The following is an 18787-nucleotide window of genomic DNA, read 5'->3' as shown; positions in this document are numbered from 1 at the left end:
TTTGAGTGAGTTCAAAAGAACATTCCTTTGCTTACTTATGCTTCAGTGTTATGCCTGCCTGCATGCATTTAGAAGTTAATCTCCTTCCCTTTTGAGCTTTCCAGTTCATCTCAACAATTTGTTGGGTTTTGACTACTTTCTGCTGGCTAACTGCAACAAATGGCTTCATAAGGTAACTGCTGAAAAGAGGAAGAATAAGGAGAGGAACACAGATCATGAATACATTTTTACATCCCTTAAGATGCTGGGCACTTTGCTTTGTGCAGCATAGGAATGCTTAGATGGAAATTTTCATGGCATGCTGCACAGAGCAGATCCTGTCCATGGAGAGAAACTCTCCCTTTTGATCATTCAAGCTAACATGTAATTTTCCTACGTATTAAAAATGTATTCCTGAAGGATGTTCACATGTTGACATCTCGCTGCACTTTTAGATACAATATAGAGGCCAAGTTCTCTCCAGCATTTTTATAAATTATCCAGATGTGGGTATTGAACGCATTCTAAATTTGCAGACAAAACTTACTTAGAAGGAACTGTGGGCTGCCTCAGTGGTAAACAGGGCATTAATAATTATGGTAACTGTGTTTGTCCCGTAACAAATCAATACAGAATGATTGAGTGTGGAGGTTTTTACTGCTTGTTGAGCACACATATAGCAAATGACTTGTGGATTTGGTGGCTTTTCTGTATGGGTTTTTTCAGAGGCACAGCGTCCCATCAAAACCAGACCTTCTCTGTGGTTTGCTCACAGGGTCATAGTGATTGCCAGATTTTTTATAGGAGGAAGTTTATATACACAAAGGAGAATATTTCCTAAATGACAGACATGAGGAGTTTTAAGGAAGCAGACTGGTGCCATCTCTCCCAGCAAGCAACCTGACTGCAAGAGATGGATGCAGACCCTATTAGAACCCCAGGCTAACTAATGCAGGACTTGAAAGACAAGTTGTAAGGGAAATGGTTGATCACAGCCTGACCCTCTGATTAACCACCTGAGGCAAGCAATGAGTCAGCTGAGGGAGCACAGGTTTTGGTAATTCAGCTGTGCTCCTGGAAGGGGTTGGAACTTGACTCCACCTCTCCCAGATCCCATTTAAGGGCTGACCACCACTAAGGTAGCATCTCTTTCAGGAGTTTGCTCCTTTGTGGAGTTCTTGTATTGAGCCTTGAAATCAGTGAGCACCTATCTTGAAGGCCTCAGGGTTGGTGAGTCTTTTTCCTTAATTACCCACAGGCTATTTATTTACAACTGTATTTGTACTATTCCAACTGTACGTTATACTTGTATTATTTCAACTGTACAATACTATACTTGTATTATTTTCACCGTATACAAGTGTTTCATCTTGGTTTTATTTATTTATTTATTTATTTTGGTGCAGGAGGAGGAACAGGAATTAAGTTCTTCAGCTTTTGTTCTTCCTGAATGTTCTTCCTGAAAGTCTTATGAGGATAACTTGTCTGCTGTTCCTGCTGATGTTATAGGTATATAACATATAGGTATATATATGTTATAGGTATATATATATAACATATATATATATATATGCACCTTGCAGGTGTTATAGGTCAAATAGAAATGAAATGTAAAATTATTTCCATTATGTTTCACACAACTTTATACAGGCTTTATAATTGTCCAGTAATATATTGGTTTTTGCTCCTTTCATCTGCTGTTTAATTTTAAAAGTGTAAAATATTATTTGTCGGGCAGGTGATTTTCTTTTCAGACTCTTCAGAGAAGTTCTGCTCCTAAATGTGACAATTTCAGTCAGAAGAATTGGCTTCCTTTTATAAAAGTCTAAAGAACAGTTTTATACTTGATGGGCATTTGCTACTTTCACTGTAAAATTGTTCATTCTGTTCATCTGCCACTTCAAATAACAACCCATTTATCACTAGCTAATGGGATTTATTGTTACAGCAGCAGAACTTTAGAAGTACTACCTAAAAACATGGCAAGAACATATGCTTTAAAAGCAACACTTCAGTGAATGCTATGAGCAGATTCTTTCCTTTAGGGATACAATTTTCATGAACACATATCTGCAGATTTCAAGAAACTTTACAATTTAACAAAAGTCCCTTTTGGATTTGAAAGTCTAAAGCTGTAAAATAAAGTAGATTTTTTTTTACTGGTGGTCAGAATGTGTGGCAGTGTAAGAGACAGGCAGCATTGGTGTATGCAACCTAACATTCACAGAGGTGTAAGAATGAGATAGTGAGCTGGGCCACAATTAGCACATTATGCTAGTGTGTGGAAGGGGAGCTGTATGGTTCCTCTGTATCCCCAAAGAATTATTGTCTTCATAGCTTTTTGAAGTAAAATGTGTTTTTGTGCCAAATACATCTTGCCTTGGTTTGGTCATCTTTGTTTTATTGACTCATTTGGCGATCTACGCAGAATTTTTGACAACTGGATGTTTACCTTCTAGTTGCAGGGAATGGGGAGAGACTCTCTGAAATTACTTTAGATTCTCACTGGGGTGATAAAATTGGAAGAACTGATCTGAAACATCTGTCTGCTGAGGAAGTATTGATACAAAGAAAAATGTTATCTGCTGTGTGAGGCTCATTCTTTTGCAAACTTTCATTTGTGCTCTTTTTCTTCTGCAAAGGAGCATTTTTTTTGTAGGGAAATTGAGCTGCCTTTTCTTATTAACACTTGATCGCTTCTGTGTGAACTCTCATAAATACACTTTTTATCTGGATCTTTGCTAAGTTGTTTTGTTTTTCCCACTTTCACATAACTTTAAGGTAATGAAGTTGTTTTTAGCAGTGCTGACAGATGTAGAACTATTCCAAAAAAACATCCACTCCTTTTTATCTATTCATGCTGCCACTATGAAGAAGTCAACGGAGTATAACATTGAAAGCTCTAAACACAATCCTCTTTTACAGCAGGCGTCGACCCCCGGTCCACAAGCGGCAGCTGCTGGGAGATAAATTGCAGCCACCAGCAGAGGTCCCCCGCAGCTTGAAGCTGTCAGCGCAGCCAGAGGCTGGAGAGGGGGAGGCGAAGCTGGGGAGAACTCCTGCAGCACCTCGCAAAATCAGGTGATGTTCTTTTGTGCTGTGCTTACCGAAAATGATAACTTCAAACTTCAGGAAATCACTCTCGGTTTTACTGAAACGTGAAAATGAAGGATGCTGAGGTAGTTGTTGCAAACTGGCTTCGCTTCTTCCTCTATAAGGCTGTCAAATATTGCCAGACAGCATTTGAACGGTATGGCGGTGAACATGTTTGTAAGCAGCATGTCATGTAGACATGAAGGTCAACAGTGCGAGGCTTGCTTTTGCCAAGGAAAAGGAAAGGACTTATTAAGTCCCTTCATTGTGGGGTACTTAATGTGATTTCATTATTGTTAGGGAGATATAGGAAAATGAATAGAAATGTACGGTTCATATAGGAAACAGGACCCTTTGCGTATTGTTTATCTTTTTTTATTGCTGTCCTTTGTATCATGAAGATAAATTTACACTGGGATACAAGCACAGAATCAGCCAACTCCTTCCAGTACCCAAAGGGGGGCTACAGGAAAAATAGGGGGAATTCCTATTAGGGTGTTCATCAATGAGATGAGAGGAGATGGCTTTAAACTGGAAGAGGGTAAATTTAGACTGGATATTAGGAAGAAATTCTTTCTTGTGAGGGTGGTGAGACACTGGAACAGGTTGCCCGTTGAGAGTGTGGGTGCCCCCTCCCTGGAGGCATTCAAGGCCAAGCTGGATGGGGCTGTGGGCAACCTGGTCTAGTGGGAGGTGTCCCTGTGTGTAGCAGGGGGCTGAAACTACATGATCCTAAAGGGCCCTTCCAAGCCAAACAATTCTATGATTTTTATTATACATCTTATTTTTTGGAAATAAATACAGTGAATGCTGCTGCACAAATTGTGTAGTGGATGCTGTCTTCATTTCTGTGTTAAACAAAATAAAGCAGGGTTATTTGTGTCTCTAATGATAATTAGGTGAACTCTGCCTTTTAGTTATTGTTTATTGTTATAAATTACAGGTTTTGTTCTGTTTGCAATCTACTGTGAGCATTACCCCATGAAGTTCTTTCATGGAAAGTAGAAATCATTTTATTACAATGCATGCAGTCAGTAATAGAAGGAAATACACTATAATTTATATTGATCTTTAAACAAAAGCTTTTTCTACTTTGTTCTTTCTTGGTGCTCTTGGTCAAAAAAAAAATCTTAGTACAGTCATTTTAAATAAAATTTTATAATAAACTTTTATAATTAAAGAGACAAAACAGAAGTTCTATTTCAGCAAAAGGATCTGCCAGACTGTGGAAAATAAGCCTTTACTTTTCAGTTGAAAAAAAGTCAATTAGCTATGCTGAAGCATTCCTATCGCTTGTTAGGAGGAGCTTGATCTATTCAACTTCTGATTTTGACAGATGTAATACTTGGAATTTTTTGGTAGTGTCATTCTCATTAATTATTCTCAAGGTAGTAATTCAACAGAATCTTTTATCAGGACCAGACCTACTGTGGCATGTAATGAGCCAACAAGAAATAGAAGGAATATTGTAGAGCCAGAGTAGCTTGGTCTCAAATCTGTGTTCCAGTGTGAAGGCCCTTGGGTCAGAGGATACAGCAGACTTCCCATTCATTGTGTTAAAATTGATGCGTCTTATTAGAAGAAAATCAGCAAAGCAGATATTACTTTTTTTTTTTTCTTTTTTTTTCTTATTTTCCTTTTTTTTTTTTTTTTTTTTTTTTTTTTTTCTCCAGGCATTATTAAGGCCTGGATGCATTAAGTTAATCAGCTTGTCCTGCACTGACAAATTTCTTCATTTCATCTTTGAAATGTGATTCCTCATTTCCTCTCCAAAGAGTCCATCACAAATATCTTTTACAGCTTTCTGGTATGTCTCCAGTTTTAGGTGATTTCAGAAGAGGGAAAATACACACTGGAGAGCTTATAATTTCATTGCTTTTTCAGCCATCCTCTCCTCTGTGAAAGGAACAGCACTTGAGGACCACTGCTGATGCAGGCGTGTGACAGTGTGCAAGGATGAGATGTGTTGTGTGCCCAGAGAGCTAGTGGGACGTAACGTGACATTAATGGCCTTGGAGCACTTTTTCTCAAGAGTGGATTCCTACAGAAGCAGTAAGAGATCAACTGTACCCTGACTGAGCTTTACTCACCAAATGATCTTAAGAAATTATTGCAAGTAGGGCATATTTGCAGTTCTGCCATAGGAATAAAACTCTTAACTTCACCCATTTTGATGTGCAGTGAGGACCAGAGGAAGCTATGTTATCTGAAATGTGCTCTGATAATCTAGGATATTCATTGACAGAATGTATTGTCAAGGATTCAAACAATTATCTTTGCGGGATGTGTGGTGGAACTGATAGAGCCTAAAAAAATTGCTAATTGTTTTGCCTGTATTGAGTCCCAGTAGTTACATAAAAATGAATTTAATTTTCCTGCAGTGAACAGCTTGCACGTCTCACAGTTGTGCTAACACCACTAAAAAGAAAAAATCAGCAGAAAGTGAAGATTTAGACTGCATGCAGCTCTCGTGTGGCTCTTTAACCTACAGGCCAAGAGGCCAATATCCTTATGAGTACTAAATGAATCCTAATTTGGCGGAGATCCTCAAAAAGCCAAGAAAATGACTAGCATTTAAATGAGTAAGACTATCGTCTCTCTCAAACTAAGGAGATCTGGATGTTAATTATGAAGGGGCACTTCTTGCAGGGATGTTATCTGCTTATTTAGCTATTTTTCTTGTAGTACCCAACCTGTGCTCCTCCCACCACCCCAAACAAAACAGCACAAAATGAAAACCATGTGCAGTTTTATAGTTAAAGTTACTATTAACAATCTGTTTTGGAGTTTGTGTCTTTCTGGTTCCCATTGAGTATGAAGAAATTAATACCTGCGATACTGTTTGACCAGCACCAAGTTACTCTGAAGAAATTTTGCTCTAGAAGTAGCCTGAAAAATCCTTTTGTACACTGCTTTGTTCACATGGACAGGAGTAAATGTTTCCTGCTAAAAATGTCAGACTAGTGTGGCATTCAAGTAATACAGATATGATCCTTCTCCTGTTAATATAAAGCAAACATTTGATTAACTGGACATAAGAGCAGAGCCAGTGTACTTCAGTCTTCAATGTCAAATTACTACTCTGCTAATTTCCTAGAGGGGTGCTTTTAAGCCTTATTATTAAATGGATCATCATAAAAATTTGACAAGGGCACAAGGAAGTGTTCATATTTATCCAAAAGAACTAAATTTGAATTGTGACAATGTTATCTTGTCTTGTATTTCCTAATACTAGTTTCTAATGGAAAAAGTATTTCAAAGATTTTGGAATATTTCTCTTTAAAACCAAGTAAGATTAATTAAAAATATTTTATAGTTAAACTATTTACAACAGTGATGCTAGTTGTGCTATTAATGCACAGCTTAGCTTTTTGGAAAAGACTATGACTACATCTTCCTGTCACTAGTAGTATTCTTTCTGGGGAAATAATATTTGTGACAAAGTATGTGTCAAAATCAATAGGTATTTCTTCCAAGAACATGCTGTATTTTTACAACAAAATGAGGCAGAGTTTGTTGAGGAGACCAGGAGGTCATGATAACCTTTGGAGTATAGCAGATGTCACTATTTTTTTCTGAGACTGCAGAGTTTTAAGGTGCTGTGGTTAGACTTGCCAATTTAGATAACATCATAGCACAGTATGACAGAGATCATCTTAATGGCATAGAACAGAACAGTACGAACAATCACAGGGCAAAACTGTCCTTATCAAATGGTTGGAAAGAAAACGTTTGTACTTTAAAGAAACAGTCTGAGAGGGGTATGGACATGTGTACACATTCATTTATCACTTGTCACTTCCTAACATTCCAAAACTTGTAATAGGCTTCCTGGTCATATGTGGGAGTAACAGTTCAGTGGAGATGTCAGGGGAAGACACTTCAGAAGGGTCTGTTTCGGCCATATTCCTTTGTCACTAGCACAGTATAGCTAGCTAATCTTAGCAGAGATATGTTTTGTTTTGTTGTTTTCTCTTTTCTGACTTTCTCTTCCTATCAAAAATCACTTTAATTGAAAACGAACAAAAACAGCATATCTGTCTGCCTTCATTGGAATGGCAACACTTAACCAATTACATTAGTATCCAAATCAATCAATTTCAGGAGTCTGCATTATGTAGAACATGTAGCATGCCTTAGAAAGTAAGGTTTGTTTGTTTCTCATTCAAAAGTATATTAAAAATATTAAGTAAAAGAAAAATCGGATCTTAGAGATTACAAATGATACATCATGCTTGAAGATTGTCCCCAATTTTATCTAATAATCTTGACAAATGAATTCCATAAGTATCATGATTTTATATAATTACTTTAGCCTTTGAGGGCAGAAAAAGAAGAGGGTTGTCTTGCACCAGAACCGCTGCATTAAGGCTTTTCTTGGGCTTATTTTTCTTTTTTTTACTTTGAGATACTATCAGTATATTTTATTGCTAGGACTTTTAATAATAAATTGCATAGGTATTGTTTGGCTTTCATCAAATTCAAAGGATAAGTTCCTGGATCCAACGGTATTTATGAAGAATGTATTTCTGCAGGCTATGATGTTTATGGCTGCTTATTTTTTATGCTGCACAGATAGATATTGGGACTGCTGTGAAAAAATGACTTTTTTTTCTTCCAGAAGTGCAATGATAGATGATGGAACCCCAGGGTTTATAGAAGGGCTGTGTGATCTATTAGTAATATTTAGGTAACATTAATTATCACAAACATCGGTACAGAGGAAAGTTTCCATGCCACCTATACTATTACTCATAAGGAGAGCTGGTGCCTGTCTCAGCATGATTGGTAGTGGAGAAATTTTTTTCCTTATTGTGCTCCTCTTCTTGGCTCTGCCACACCTTCAGGGTAGTGATTTATTTTTCAGTCCTCTGGAGTTCACACTGCTGGGAAGGAAACATCATATTATGAGCTTCTAGGCTCCAGGAGCAGGGTGACATGTCTACAAAGGCTGCAGCCACCAGGGAATACAGTGGCAATATGGTTTTCCTCTCTGTTTCTGTTTCTACAGTGGAGTGCTGTTTCTCTGCTGCCTGCTCTTCAGCAGCTGCTGTCTTTCCTATGCAGAGCTGGTGCTCCTTGCCAACTGATGAAGGCACTGCCTAGTAGGACTGCAGCTGATGCAGATATGTGAGATATATACTTCTGCCTCAGCCACAGTTGTCATAGTACTCTGGAGGACCACAGTAGATCCAATCTCTTCCCTTATATGAGTATACTATAGTGTCAGCCTACACTGAGCTTTTGGTGTGCTGAGATCTGCTGGCCTGGGAGTGACCTATCTGAGGGGCACGTCCTAATAGGCTCCTGTTTCCTTCACTGCAGAAAGAAGAGGGACAAGGGCCAGCCATTGACAACATTTACTCTTTGACATTTCCAGCTTTGTCAGTGATATTTCGTAGGACTATGAAAACCAAACATATATTTTCCTCATGTAAGTCAAGCCAGAAGAATTTTAACATCCATCATATATAATTATCAGCTGCCTGAGAGGATTCTTCCCCTCATTCTTTTATTAGAAGGGATGAACTCCTGTGTGACAAAGTTCTCTTATTATTTGAACTCCAGTGGAACTGGCATCTGGCATTTTCTGATTCCATTCAGCAGATGCCAACAAAACTAAACTTCAATTCTATGCAGTAACTTCATCATTTAGATTTTTCATTATAGTAGTAATTGTTCAAGAGTAGTTTAACTGTCCTAAGGACTGGGGATTTAATGTGCTGTTTGAAGACTGATTATGTGCTTTGTTTTCTAGCATATTTGTGTATGTACCTGCCTACCTACATAGAAGAACAATACCATTCTCATTAAAGTGCTGCTGGATATTGTGGTGAGATGCATCTTCCCAAGATCTATAGATATGCAGGTTGTAGACAGCATCGTGCTGCCAGTCAATGTTGTACATGGAACATGCAGGAGCACTTGCTTCTGCTCCACCTGGCTCAGGACCACTCAACAAGTGCGAGGTAGGGAGGATCCTTGTATTTTGAATTTCTCCTAGACAGGAAAAGTGTTAAATATGCTTCATTTTTCCCCCTCTCACTCTTTTGGGAAATGTGTTCTGCCTGACTTAATTTGTTCCTTCTACTATCTACTTCCTATTTATTCTTTGCTGATACCAAGACTGAGGTATACTGGCTGCTGAAGGAATACAGAAGGTAGAAAAAATATTTTTATCAGAGGAAAGATAGTGATGTTTTGGAGACATCAAATTCCAATGATTATGATTCTTCTGTAAATAAAAAGTAAACACATTCTTCCACCACTGATTGTAAACAATCACATCACAGGAATAAAGAAGTTCACTAGTTGTCTTCGTTTAATTTCCTACTGCGTAACTACAATTTCATGTTTTGATCAGTATAAATAGTGAGGGCACAGATATTAACTCCATCCAGGCAAATGGAAGGGGCTCTCATAAAATCACCAGTGTGCAGACTAATCTTCGTGAGCCCCTGAAACTAGACGAAAGGCTTATTCAAATGCTAGGATGCTTCTGTGTGCCACACGCAGTAAAAGTGAGTAGAATTTGAACTGAAAAGAGTCATTATTGAATAAAACATTACATTATAGAAACAATCCTAAACATAGCAGGAAAAGAAAATGGTTGAAACTCTGAAAGTATATAAAGAAATGAAGAAATTAACTATAAATAGCAAGTAGGAAGGAAGGTAACAGTAAAACTAATTTAAAAATACATTAAAATAAATAATAAATAGCAGAAGATGAATAAATAGTAGAAGATGAAATGATGCAACTCCCTTTTTACAGCATTTGGTTACATTACATGGTAAAATAAAGTTAAATGACACATCACAATGGCAAGGAAATGCGTGGATGCAAGTTGGGCATAATTTGCTGTAACTTTTATAAAACTGCATCCTTGTGTTCTCAGTGAGGTTTAAGTTTTTTTTTTTTACTTGCATTTATGTAACAAGAATAACCATAAATATTTTCAAATTAAACAATTTTAAACTTTTAAAAAGCTATTTAGAATGTCTTGTTTCAATATCCTGCAGTGTTTGTACTTTATAAAATGACATACTGTAGGTTGTTAGGAGATAATAATCTGAAAAATGCAATAATCATTGTCCAGGAAGAAACTATTTAAGTGTATCACTAGTGAAAACAAAGAGCAGTGTGGGTTACTGGGAACCAGACTTCAGGGAAGTACCATAATGACAGAAAGTATGATATTACCAACTAGTATGTAATAATCTCCTTACCTGATGACAGTCTGAGTCTTAAAGGTCTCAAAACTGTAACATTAGAATAATTTGAGTGTTTCTTCAAATAAAAGAACCGCTTCCACTTTTAACAACTATCTGGAAAGAAAGTATCCCAAGGCAAAAAAAAAGTAAATAAAAAATCATGTGCCTTCCCATCCACTCATTAACAAAAATAACAACTTCATTTTTCAGACTGGAAATGCTATACTAAAGAGGCCAGCAGATTGAGAATTCAAACGGAGAAAAAGAAAGAATCACCAGCTAGACCTGGGGAGACGTTTGACAGCTGAAAACTCAAGAGTAGAGGTTTCGTACATTTACTGACCCCTGCGGGCAGAGGTGGGTTATGAAATTAGAATAGCCCATGGGAAATATATGTGTATATATAGATTTTTTTCCCATTTCTGCTATGAAATGTATTATGACTTAGGGAAGATGTGTGTGATTTAACTGTGGAAGAAAAAAGACCCATCTGGTTAAAAAGATGATGAAGGAGGGCTGAAAGTGTATGCAGGTATGTGCACACGGGGAGGTGTATCTTGAAGCTGTTGACCTAAAGCAAAAGGATCATCTATGATGAAGTGCATAAAGATTTTGCTTTCGGACAAAATAAATTTTCTTTTTCCTCTATCAATTTCTTAGAGAATTAAGTCTTACTCTGGTCAGAAATGTGCTACTTGTTCATGGCAGCCATATTTGCAAACACAAAGGTATAGCTATACATTAAGTTCAAGCCTGGCTGAAAATACCATAAAATGATAAGCCAGAGTGAAAATCAGCTAAGGTAATCATAGATGTATTGGGTAAACAGAGTGAGACGGAAACAATCTCAACAATAATAACTGCCCCCAAACTCATTCCAGGGAATGGGGCAACCTGGGAAGAAGCAGCAAAAGATGGTGGGAGCAAGAGAAAAATATTTTTCTAGTCCCATCTGGAAACAGACTTTCTATTAATTTAGATAACAGTCAAAGTTGGCACTGAATTAGTCTCAACTAGTAACTTAGTAAAATATGTGTATTTTATTATAATTACATGTATGACTGCTAATAGTCAAGGTATTCTCACATTTATGATTCATTTTATATTTTGTATATTTCTTAAGTACAGACTGGCAATATTTCAGGTAATGAAATCTGTACTCTGGTTTTGTACACTGGGCATGATTTCCTACGTGTAATAGATTGAAGAACATTATAATACACTCAGACAGTCTAGCCAATGCAAGAAATACATGCAGCCTTAGAACTACCCATTCATGTGAGACGCTACTAATCACAACCAAATCAGACTAATTAAGCTAAATACAGTTCATATAGCTATATGCATTAGCATGCACGAAAGCCAGATTTCTTTATTTTATCTTGAGACTCATAAAATTAAAGCATTTGGCAACATGGAATAAGGGACATTAAATCAGCTTTTATGCTGTTGTTAAGGAACCCATAGAGGATGGGATTCAAGCAGCAGGACATCATGCCAAGTAAATGACATATGCAATACACTAATTTAAAATGTCTATTAGAAATGAGAGTGGCATTAAAATCTGTCACAATGTGGAAGAGGTGAAGAGGCATCCAACTAAAACCAAAAACTAGGATTAGCACTGTCAGTCTGCAAAACACTCGCCTGGATCTTGTTTTAATTCTGATGATGGATTGGGATACTGTAATCATGTCCTGGATCTCTGTATTTTCCTCTGGTTTCATCTCAAAACAGATTGGTACCCCTGGGATGAATTTGCTAGAGGAAGAAAGCTGGCTTTTTTCTGTGCCAGAGGTTTCTGGGAGGTCTCTGAAATCAGCATCCTGATGCTGCCTTAAAATAGCTGGCATCACAGTTGATGTTTTTTTGCTGTACCTTCTGTGGTGCTTTCGGACCAGGGCGCAGCTCCAGCTGGCATGGCTGGAGGGCTGTGCCTCAGTGCCCGTGCTCTTGGATGGGTGAAGTGTGAGGTTTATCATCTCGTTTTCTTGGAACTTGCCCTCTTTGCTGGACAGCCGGGAACCTACACTCCTGCAGACACTGGTGTGACTAGCAGTTAAGCATACTAGTGGCAGTATGTACTGCATGAGCAGTAAGGATATGGTAAAAGCAATTCTGTATGAGTCAGAAGGCCATGACTCAATACACAAGAGCCTGTTCTCCAGTGCTTCTAAATTGAGGGTTTTGTGGAGGTCCACAATTTTGTGGAAAACTGGAAGAGGGGAGCAAATGGCACAGCCTACAGTCCAAATGATAACTATTAAGAAATAGCCATGTTTTGCCGTTAAGTTGCTGGAGAGGGGATATTTTATCATACGGTATCTGACTGCAGCAATAGATATTAGCATTAAAGTTGAAACTAGAACGGATGTACATTGGAGGAAGGGCATTATGTGGCACATGACAGCACCAAACATCCACCGGTCAAGCAGGACAGACGTCAGCGTGAAAGGAGAACAAAACAGCACGACTAAGATGTCAGAAAAGGCCAGGTTACCGATGAGAATGTTTATTACTGTCTTCTGCTTGCGTTTTGTTAGAGCTGTTAGTACAAGCAGGTTTCCCACAAAGCCAGCCAGACTTATAAGTGTGTACAGCCCAATAAGAAAGTACTGTATGTCATCAACACTGCTCTTGTAGTCCTCCCAGGCAGAAAAATTCTTTGTAGTAGCAGAATTGTTCTTGGTAGGTGTCCTGTTGGTATAGTCTTTGAATCCTAAATCCATTTTATATTCCTGTTTAAAACAAGAAAGGCACTGATTAGCAACTGAAGGAAATATACTGACATACAGTGGACTGTACAGAAATGTAATTTTACTTTGTATCACCTTAATACAAATGAATAGAGGTGTTATTATGCTGTATGGCAGTGGCATAATTTCAGGTTAATGCAAATTCCTTCGGTAGGTTTTATCATAGGTGCATTCAGTGCACCTAGATCTAGTAGGTGGCTGCTCATCTCAAAGTCCTGGGGAGGGACTTTTTATAAGGGCAGGTAGCGACAGGATGAGGGAAATGGTTTTAAACTGGAAGAGGGTAGATTTAGACTAGATATTGGGAAGAAATTCTTTCCTGTGATGGTAGTGAGACACTGGAACAGGTTGTCCAGCAAGGGTGTGGATGCTCCCTCCCTGGAAGCATTCAAGGCCAGGATGGGGCTGTAAGCAACCTGGTCTAGAGGGAGGTGTACTTGCCTGTATCAGGGGGGTAGGAACTAGGTGATCTTAAAGGTCCCTTCCAATTCAAACCATTCTATGACTCGAAAATTGCAACTTTAAAGATTGGCATTACGAAGCTGGTTTTTAGCTACTCTTCACTATAGACCATATTGTCAAGCTTTTTGTGAAGGAACAGTTAGCTACAAAAGCAATCCATTTACAGTCAGTGAGATTACTCATGTGAATAACAGCTCATTGATATGAGTAAGGAAATTACAACTACCATCTGGGTATGTGCCTAGTCATTACATGACAGCAAAATATAATGAGAGCACCTGAAAACATATGAAGTTTTGACATATGTTAGCATCAGCAGAAGCATTTCTTACCTTGCTAGTAGAAAATTGAAACAAAGTAGGTATGAGCTTTCAAAGATGATCAGTTTCTAGGGAGATCTACTGTCAGCACCCCAAGATGGAATTCCTAATATGGTGCATATACCAGCCATCCTCTACAAAGTATTGAACATATTTTAACTAGAACTCATGCAGAAAGGAAAACTGTGTCCAAATCACCCAAAGTAATTTTACTTAAAACCGAGACTGTGATTTGTACTACATGCACGCCCCACCCAATCATTAGAAAATTTAAGGAATCACTAAGTATTCAGCACAAAAGCACCTAACATTGAATCCTAGCTCAGCATGAAGTTATTCCACATATAGAATCTTGATGTGATTGGTCTTCATTTTAAAGGACAGAGAAAAACAGTCAAATTCAGTTCAAAATGCCGGTTTAACTTAAAAACCTGCTTATATAGAATTCTGAAGTATAAATTCCCCTATGTGCCAGCATCCTGTCCTTGCTTAATGTTTAGAAATCTTAAGACAAAGATCAAAACAAAACCAAAATATACATTTACAGGAAATGGCTAATTTATTTATTTTTTTTTTTCTTTTGAGGAAAGCTGAATTTGGCAACAAAAAGAGGTAGGCCTCCTTGGGAATGCAGCTGTTCCCAGTAGACTGTATCATGCCGTCTTCAAAGAACAGTAACAATATTGATTTCCTCTACACTTCCAGATGTGCTCCTTCCTTTAAACCAAAAGTTGTAAGCTCCCACTACCTGCTGCCACTGGGGAACTAAACCATCTAACGCCCTGGATGAATATTCCTTGACGGTGCTTTGGGATGTAACTTTGAACCTCTAATCTCAGGTGAGATGAGAAATACTTAAAAATATGAGTAAGATATGGTAGGTTTTCATGCCTTCACTACTGTGTGAGAACTAAACCTTGCCAGCTTCTCACCATGTTGAGCTGAAGTGCTTTTTAAGAACACCTAAAAGAGATGTAAGCACTGGATGCGTGAATTTACATCATAGATATATTACAGCCATGCTTGTATGAGCTGATGGTGCTAATGAAAGTGACTTCTGTTTAATTTTTCCCAGTCTGTTGTGAAATAGGGAAAACTCACTTAACAGATGATTAACGCTATCTGAAACTACCCATGTCTCAACCATCTTTAAAGGAAGCAGACTAAAGACTCTGTAAGTGACCCATTGACTCTCTATTTTGATACTGATATTACCAGTAGTTTTCAGTTTGGTAGCATTCTCCTTGTAGAACTATTACCTAAAAAATTAAATGCTTTTTACTTTTTTTTTTTTTTTTTTTTTTTTTTTTGAGTCAGTGTCTCTGCATTGCTAGTGATCATCTGAAAACAATATGATCTGATCTGCACAGAACAGTGGCTTTTTCAACCACCTGAAATTTACTTCAGTTCTCTAAATGTGAGCCAACTTAAGGAGTAAACTCAAGCAAGTCTCTACCTTGGATAAAATATATACCCCTACCTCAGTCTTACAGGATTATATATCTTGTATCATATATATTTCTTTTATTTCAGCATGGAAGATGCATGGCTTTGGATAATGACTGAAGTTTCTGCTGATTTTGGAGTGTGCATGCTGCTGTAACCTGCAGACTCTTTTGATTCATGAAAGCCATTTCAACTGTATATTGCATTTCCATATGAAATACTACCTAACATTTTCAGAGTGAACAATATCCATTATCTTTGTACAAAAGCATTCATCTTAGCTGAGAAGTGTGCAGGAAAAACCCTTCCAGCTGAGGAGTTAATAATGAAAAAGCCATTGGCGTAATTCTAGATAGTTTTCTTTTTGCTTGCCTTCCTTTTGCCTTCCTTTTCCAGTTTATATCTTGCACAAATGAAGAGGACATCATGAGCTGAACATGTCTTTGACTGCTTGCAGATACAAAATGAAGCAGGAGTTATCTGAGAAAGGGAAATGAACCTTTAGTCAAGAGCTATACCTGTCCAAATCTTGCTTACTAACCACACGGTCATTTCCTGAGAAGACTAACAAGAAAGAGGGAAGGAATCGAGTAGCATCTAGGTATTTAAAAAACCACACAAATTCTTACAGTGCTCTTGAGTTGATGAAGCCTTTGAAGGAAGAAGCCATCCATTTATTTTGTTTGCCTATGTGTGTAACTCTTAGCCAAGAAAGGCCATTGTGTACTTTCTTCTATTTTAACTGGTATAAGGCTGAAAAAAGCAGAAACTGCAGATGTTTTCTCTCTCTAGGAAACCTGGAGATTGACTGCTTTTAGAATATCTACAGGTGTTTTTGGTAATGATTAAATTCTCACTGAGTCATATCTGTCCAGAAGTCATACTGAGTAGTGACAATGCACTCTGATACTTTAGTTAAAATAGTAAGCTGATTTAAAATAATAGGGGACCAAGGACTGTTACATATGTGTAAAAGTTTTGTTGATCCACGTGCCAAAACTGCAGTTCCCTACCTAGACCATTTGGGGAAATTGCCATTGACAGGTTTCATCAGTGTGTGGCAAATTATTTTATCTCCTATATTCAATGGGTGTAATGCTAAGGCTAATGTCAAAGAGCAAAACTTTGTCTGTGTTGTTACACTGGAACATGTTTATTAAATGAAACTTTACTGGCTTCTTAAAAATTTAATTAAAAGACTGTTTGCAGATTTTGTGCATTTCTGCCTTTGTTTAAATATCGTGCAGTGTGGTTTTAGCTCAACTGCTAACCATGTTTCTAATGTAATTCTTGACAAAACAGTAAGTAAGTATGCAATTTTTTGTTGAAATCAAAATATTTTGCTTCAAGGGACTTGCTTTAGCAGGGGGTTGAACTAGATAATCTGCAGAGGTCTCTTCTACCCACTGCAATTCTCTTATTCTTGATTGACACTGAAAGAGCTTCACAGGGGTGCCTATGAAGTCCAGGCAAGGATCACCAGTCATGTCCTGCCTGTGCAATGCTGCCTTGTGCATGGGGTGAGAGCTGTGTAGGCACCACACGTCCTGCAATCCATGAGAAAGAAGCTACTAGCAGCATACATGCCTCCTGTATGTCTGATCAGCAGTTGCCAGTTGAACAATAGCATATCAATGACTTCACAGGGATGTGGATATTTACTGGCATTTATGTTCCTGCTTTTTATTGTATTCTTTCTAAGGATTCATCCACTCTCCTCCATCAGTTGACCAGCAGCAAGGTAGTATGTTTAACATAGGTTTCAGTGATATGATGGTTCCTGAAAAGTCCATTGTGGGGAATAGAATTAAATGACATAGCCTCTTTTGAAAACACCGTCCCCATTTTTGAAGTGTATTTCTACACTGAATGCACTACAGTGTCCAAAAGTGTTCTGGTACTCCAGATCAAATTTAATCAGTCTGAAGGTACCCAACTGCAGTTGATCTGCAGTTTGCATTTGACAGGCAGAACTTAAAACAGTTCTCAGTTTTAGCTGAATTAAGATATCAGATAACCTAAAATAATGTGCTACTTTAATATTTAAAATCTTCCCATTTGTCTTCTTATTCCACTTAAAGCTGCTGTTTAAAATACCAACTCCATAAGCCACCATTCAGCAGAATAATACACGAGGTATTCTGTTTTTTGTTGTTGTTGTTGTTTGGAATTTTTTTTTTTTTTACATGCTTATGGGTTGATTTTCAAGAACATGAAAGTTAGGCAGGCAATCTTGAATTTGCCCTGAAGGCAAATTGCTCTTTCAGAAGATCTTCCTTCAACTCTATGAGTTGTTTATATCAAGGCTTGTTTACAGACAACATCTCGTATCCTATGATATAAATACTCATTGTATTGTACTGGCTGGTGCCAGTACAGTCTGTTCAGTCCGTGTTAGAGTGCCTGCACAGGGTCATTCATCTTCACTGCTGAGCACAATTTATAATCTTGAAAGTCCTTTCTCAACCTTCAAGAATAAGATGTAAAAGGAGAAAGCAAAACACGAAACCACCCTGTGGAACATGACCCCTCTGCCCTTGTAATACAGGAATGTATAGGGGAAAAAAGTCAGTCTTTTTCTTAACTCACACAAGGTTGTACACAGCGAATGAGACAGGCTGTGCCTGCCTGGCCACCGGAGCTTAAGGGAAGCACTGACCTGAGAGACGATGCCCTTATCTCAGCACAGCCTGAAATGCAAACCCCAAATTGAAACCACTGAAGTCATGGTCACAACAAAGGCTGAAGATCGACTGCAGCTGCTCTTCACATGCAACAGCACGAGCTGGTCTGGGAACCAGCAGAGTTCTGGAGCTTGACATTACTCCACCAGTCCAAAAAATGGGTTTTGGTGCGTGCTAGTGCTATGCCTCTTTATGTGCCCAACTTAAGCAAGGATTACAGTGCTGGTCTGGAAAAAGAGAACATGGCTTCCAAAAACAAACCAACCCCATTTAACGAGATTATTTCCTCAGCTCCAAGGAAGCACGGTGCCGAGTAATGAGGGATTAGTAGGGCAGCTCAGAAAACTTGCAACGTATTGCAGCACCTTGCGCAAAGGAGAACGGACCAGCCGCGTGCGGGACAGGCTCTGCTTTGTTCCCCCCCCCCAAACGTCCTTCTCGAGACTGCCTGGCGCGGTGCCTTCCCGGCAGCCGCGTCCTGGGATGGGACGGGGCAGGTCGGGCAGCGAAAATCCCCGCGCAAAACTCCGCGCCCCGCGCCGATGCCGCGCTCACCTGCAGCCGCGGGGAAGACGCCCCACGCCTCGGGCTCCGGCGGCGGCGGCGAGCTCATAGCCCCGGGGCTGAGCGCCTCGCCACGCTCCCTGCGAGCCGTTCTGCGCGACCGCGCATCTTACGCGGGGATAGCGGGGGCGGCGGGTCGGGCCGCGGCACGGCGCGGGGAACCTCGCCCCCGGGCAGGATGCTGCTGGCCGTGCTCGCTGCTCTGCCGGCGCCGAGGCTGAGGCTGCCGCGCGGGTGCATTTCGGGAGAGCGTTCCGTGCGGGGCCGGA

General features: G+C 39.0%; 1 protein-coding gene and 1 long non-coding RNA gene across 6 annotated transcripts; one reads left to right on the top strand and one right to left on the bottom strand.

Moving 5' to 3' along the window:
- The first annotated feature begins 4956 nt into the window (after positions 1–4956).
- On the top strand, positions 4957–16480 carry LOC107313066 (uncharacterized). Of its 4 annotated transcripts, XR_014945233.1 has the most exons (8): positions 8385–8506; positions 8831–9041; positions 10497–10643; positions 14415–14436; positions 14530–14663; positions 14900–14998; positions 15142–15241; positions 15358–16480. It is a non-coding gene; the product is annotated as an uncharacterized LOC107313066 (long non-coding RNA). The 4 variants fall into 4 exon arrangements; XR_014945234.1 differs by lacking the exons at positions 8385–8506; positions 15142–15241 and adding an exon at positions 4957–5124; XR_014945236.1 differs by lacking the exons at positions 14415–14436; positions 15142–15241.
- NPY5R (neuropeptide Y receptor Y5) lies at positions 9369–18647 on the bottom strand. Of its 2 annotated transcripts, none has more exons than XM_015861002.3 (2): positions 18510–18647; positions 9369–13024 (listed from the first exon to the last, which is right to left on the bottom strand). In XM_015861002.3, the coding sequence occupies exon 2, from the start codon at positions 13013–13015 to the stop codon at positions 11684–11686; it is 1332 nt and encodes a 443-aa protein (XP_015716488.1). In that variant the 5' UTR covers positions 13016–13024; positions 18510–18647; the 3' UTR covers positions 9369–11683. The 2 variants fall into 2 exon arrangements, with proteins under 2 accessions (XP_015716488.1, XP_015716489.1); XM_015861003.3 differs by lacking the exon at positions 18510–18647 and adding an exon at positions 13837–13958.
- Positions 18648–18787: the final 140 nt, after the last annotated feature.

Source organism: Coturnix japonica, chromosome 4, assembly GCF_054131305.1.
Source record: "Coturnix japonica strain WE chromosome 4, WE-NBRP24, whole genome shotgun sequence".
Taxonomy (NCBI): Eukaryota; Metazoa; Chordata; class Aves; order Galliformes; family Phasianidae; genus Coturnix; species Coturnix japonica.
The sequence above is the reverse complement of the archived record's forward strand: the minus strand, read 5'-3'. Positions and strand labels throughout refer to the sequence as shown.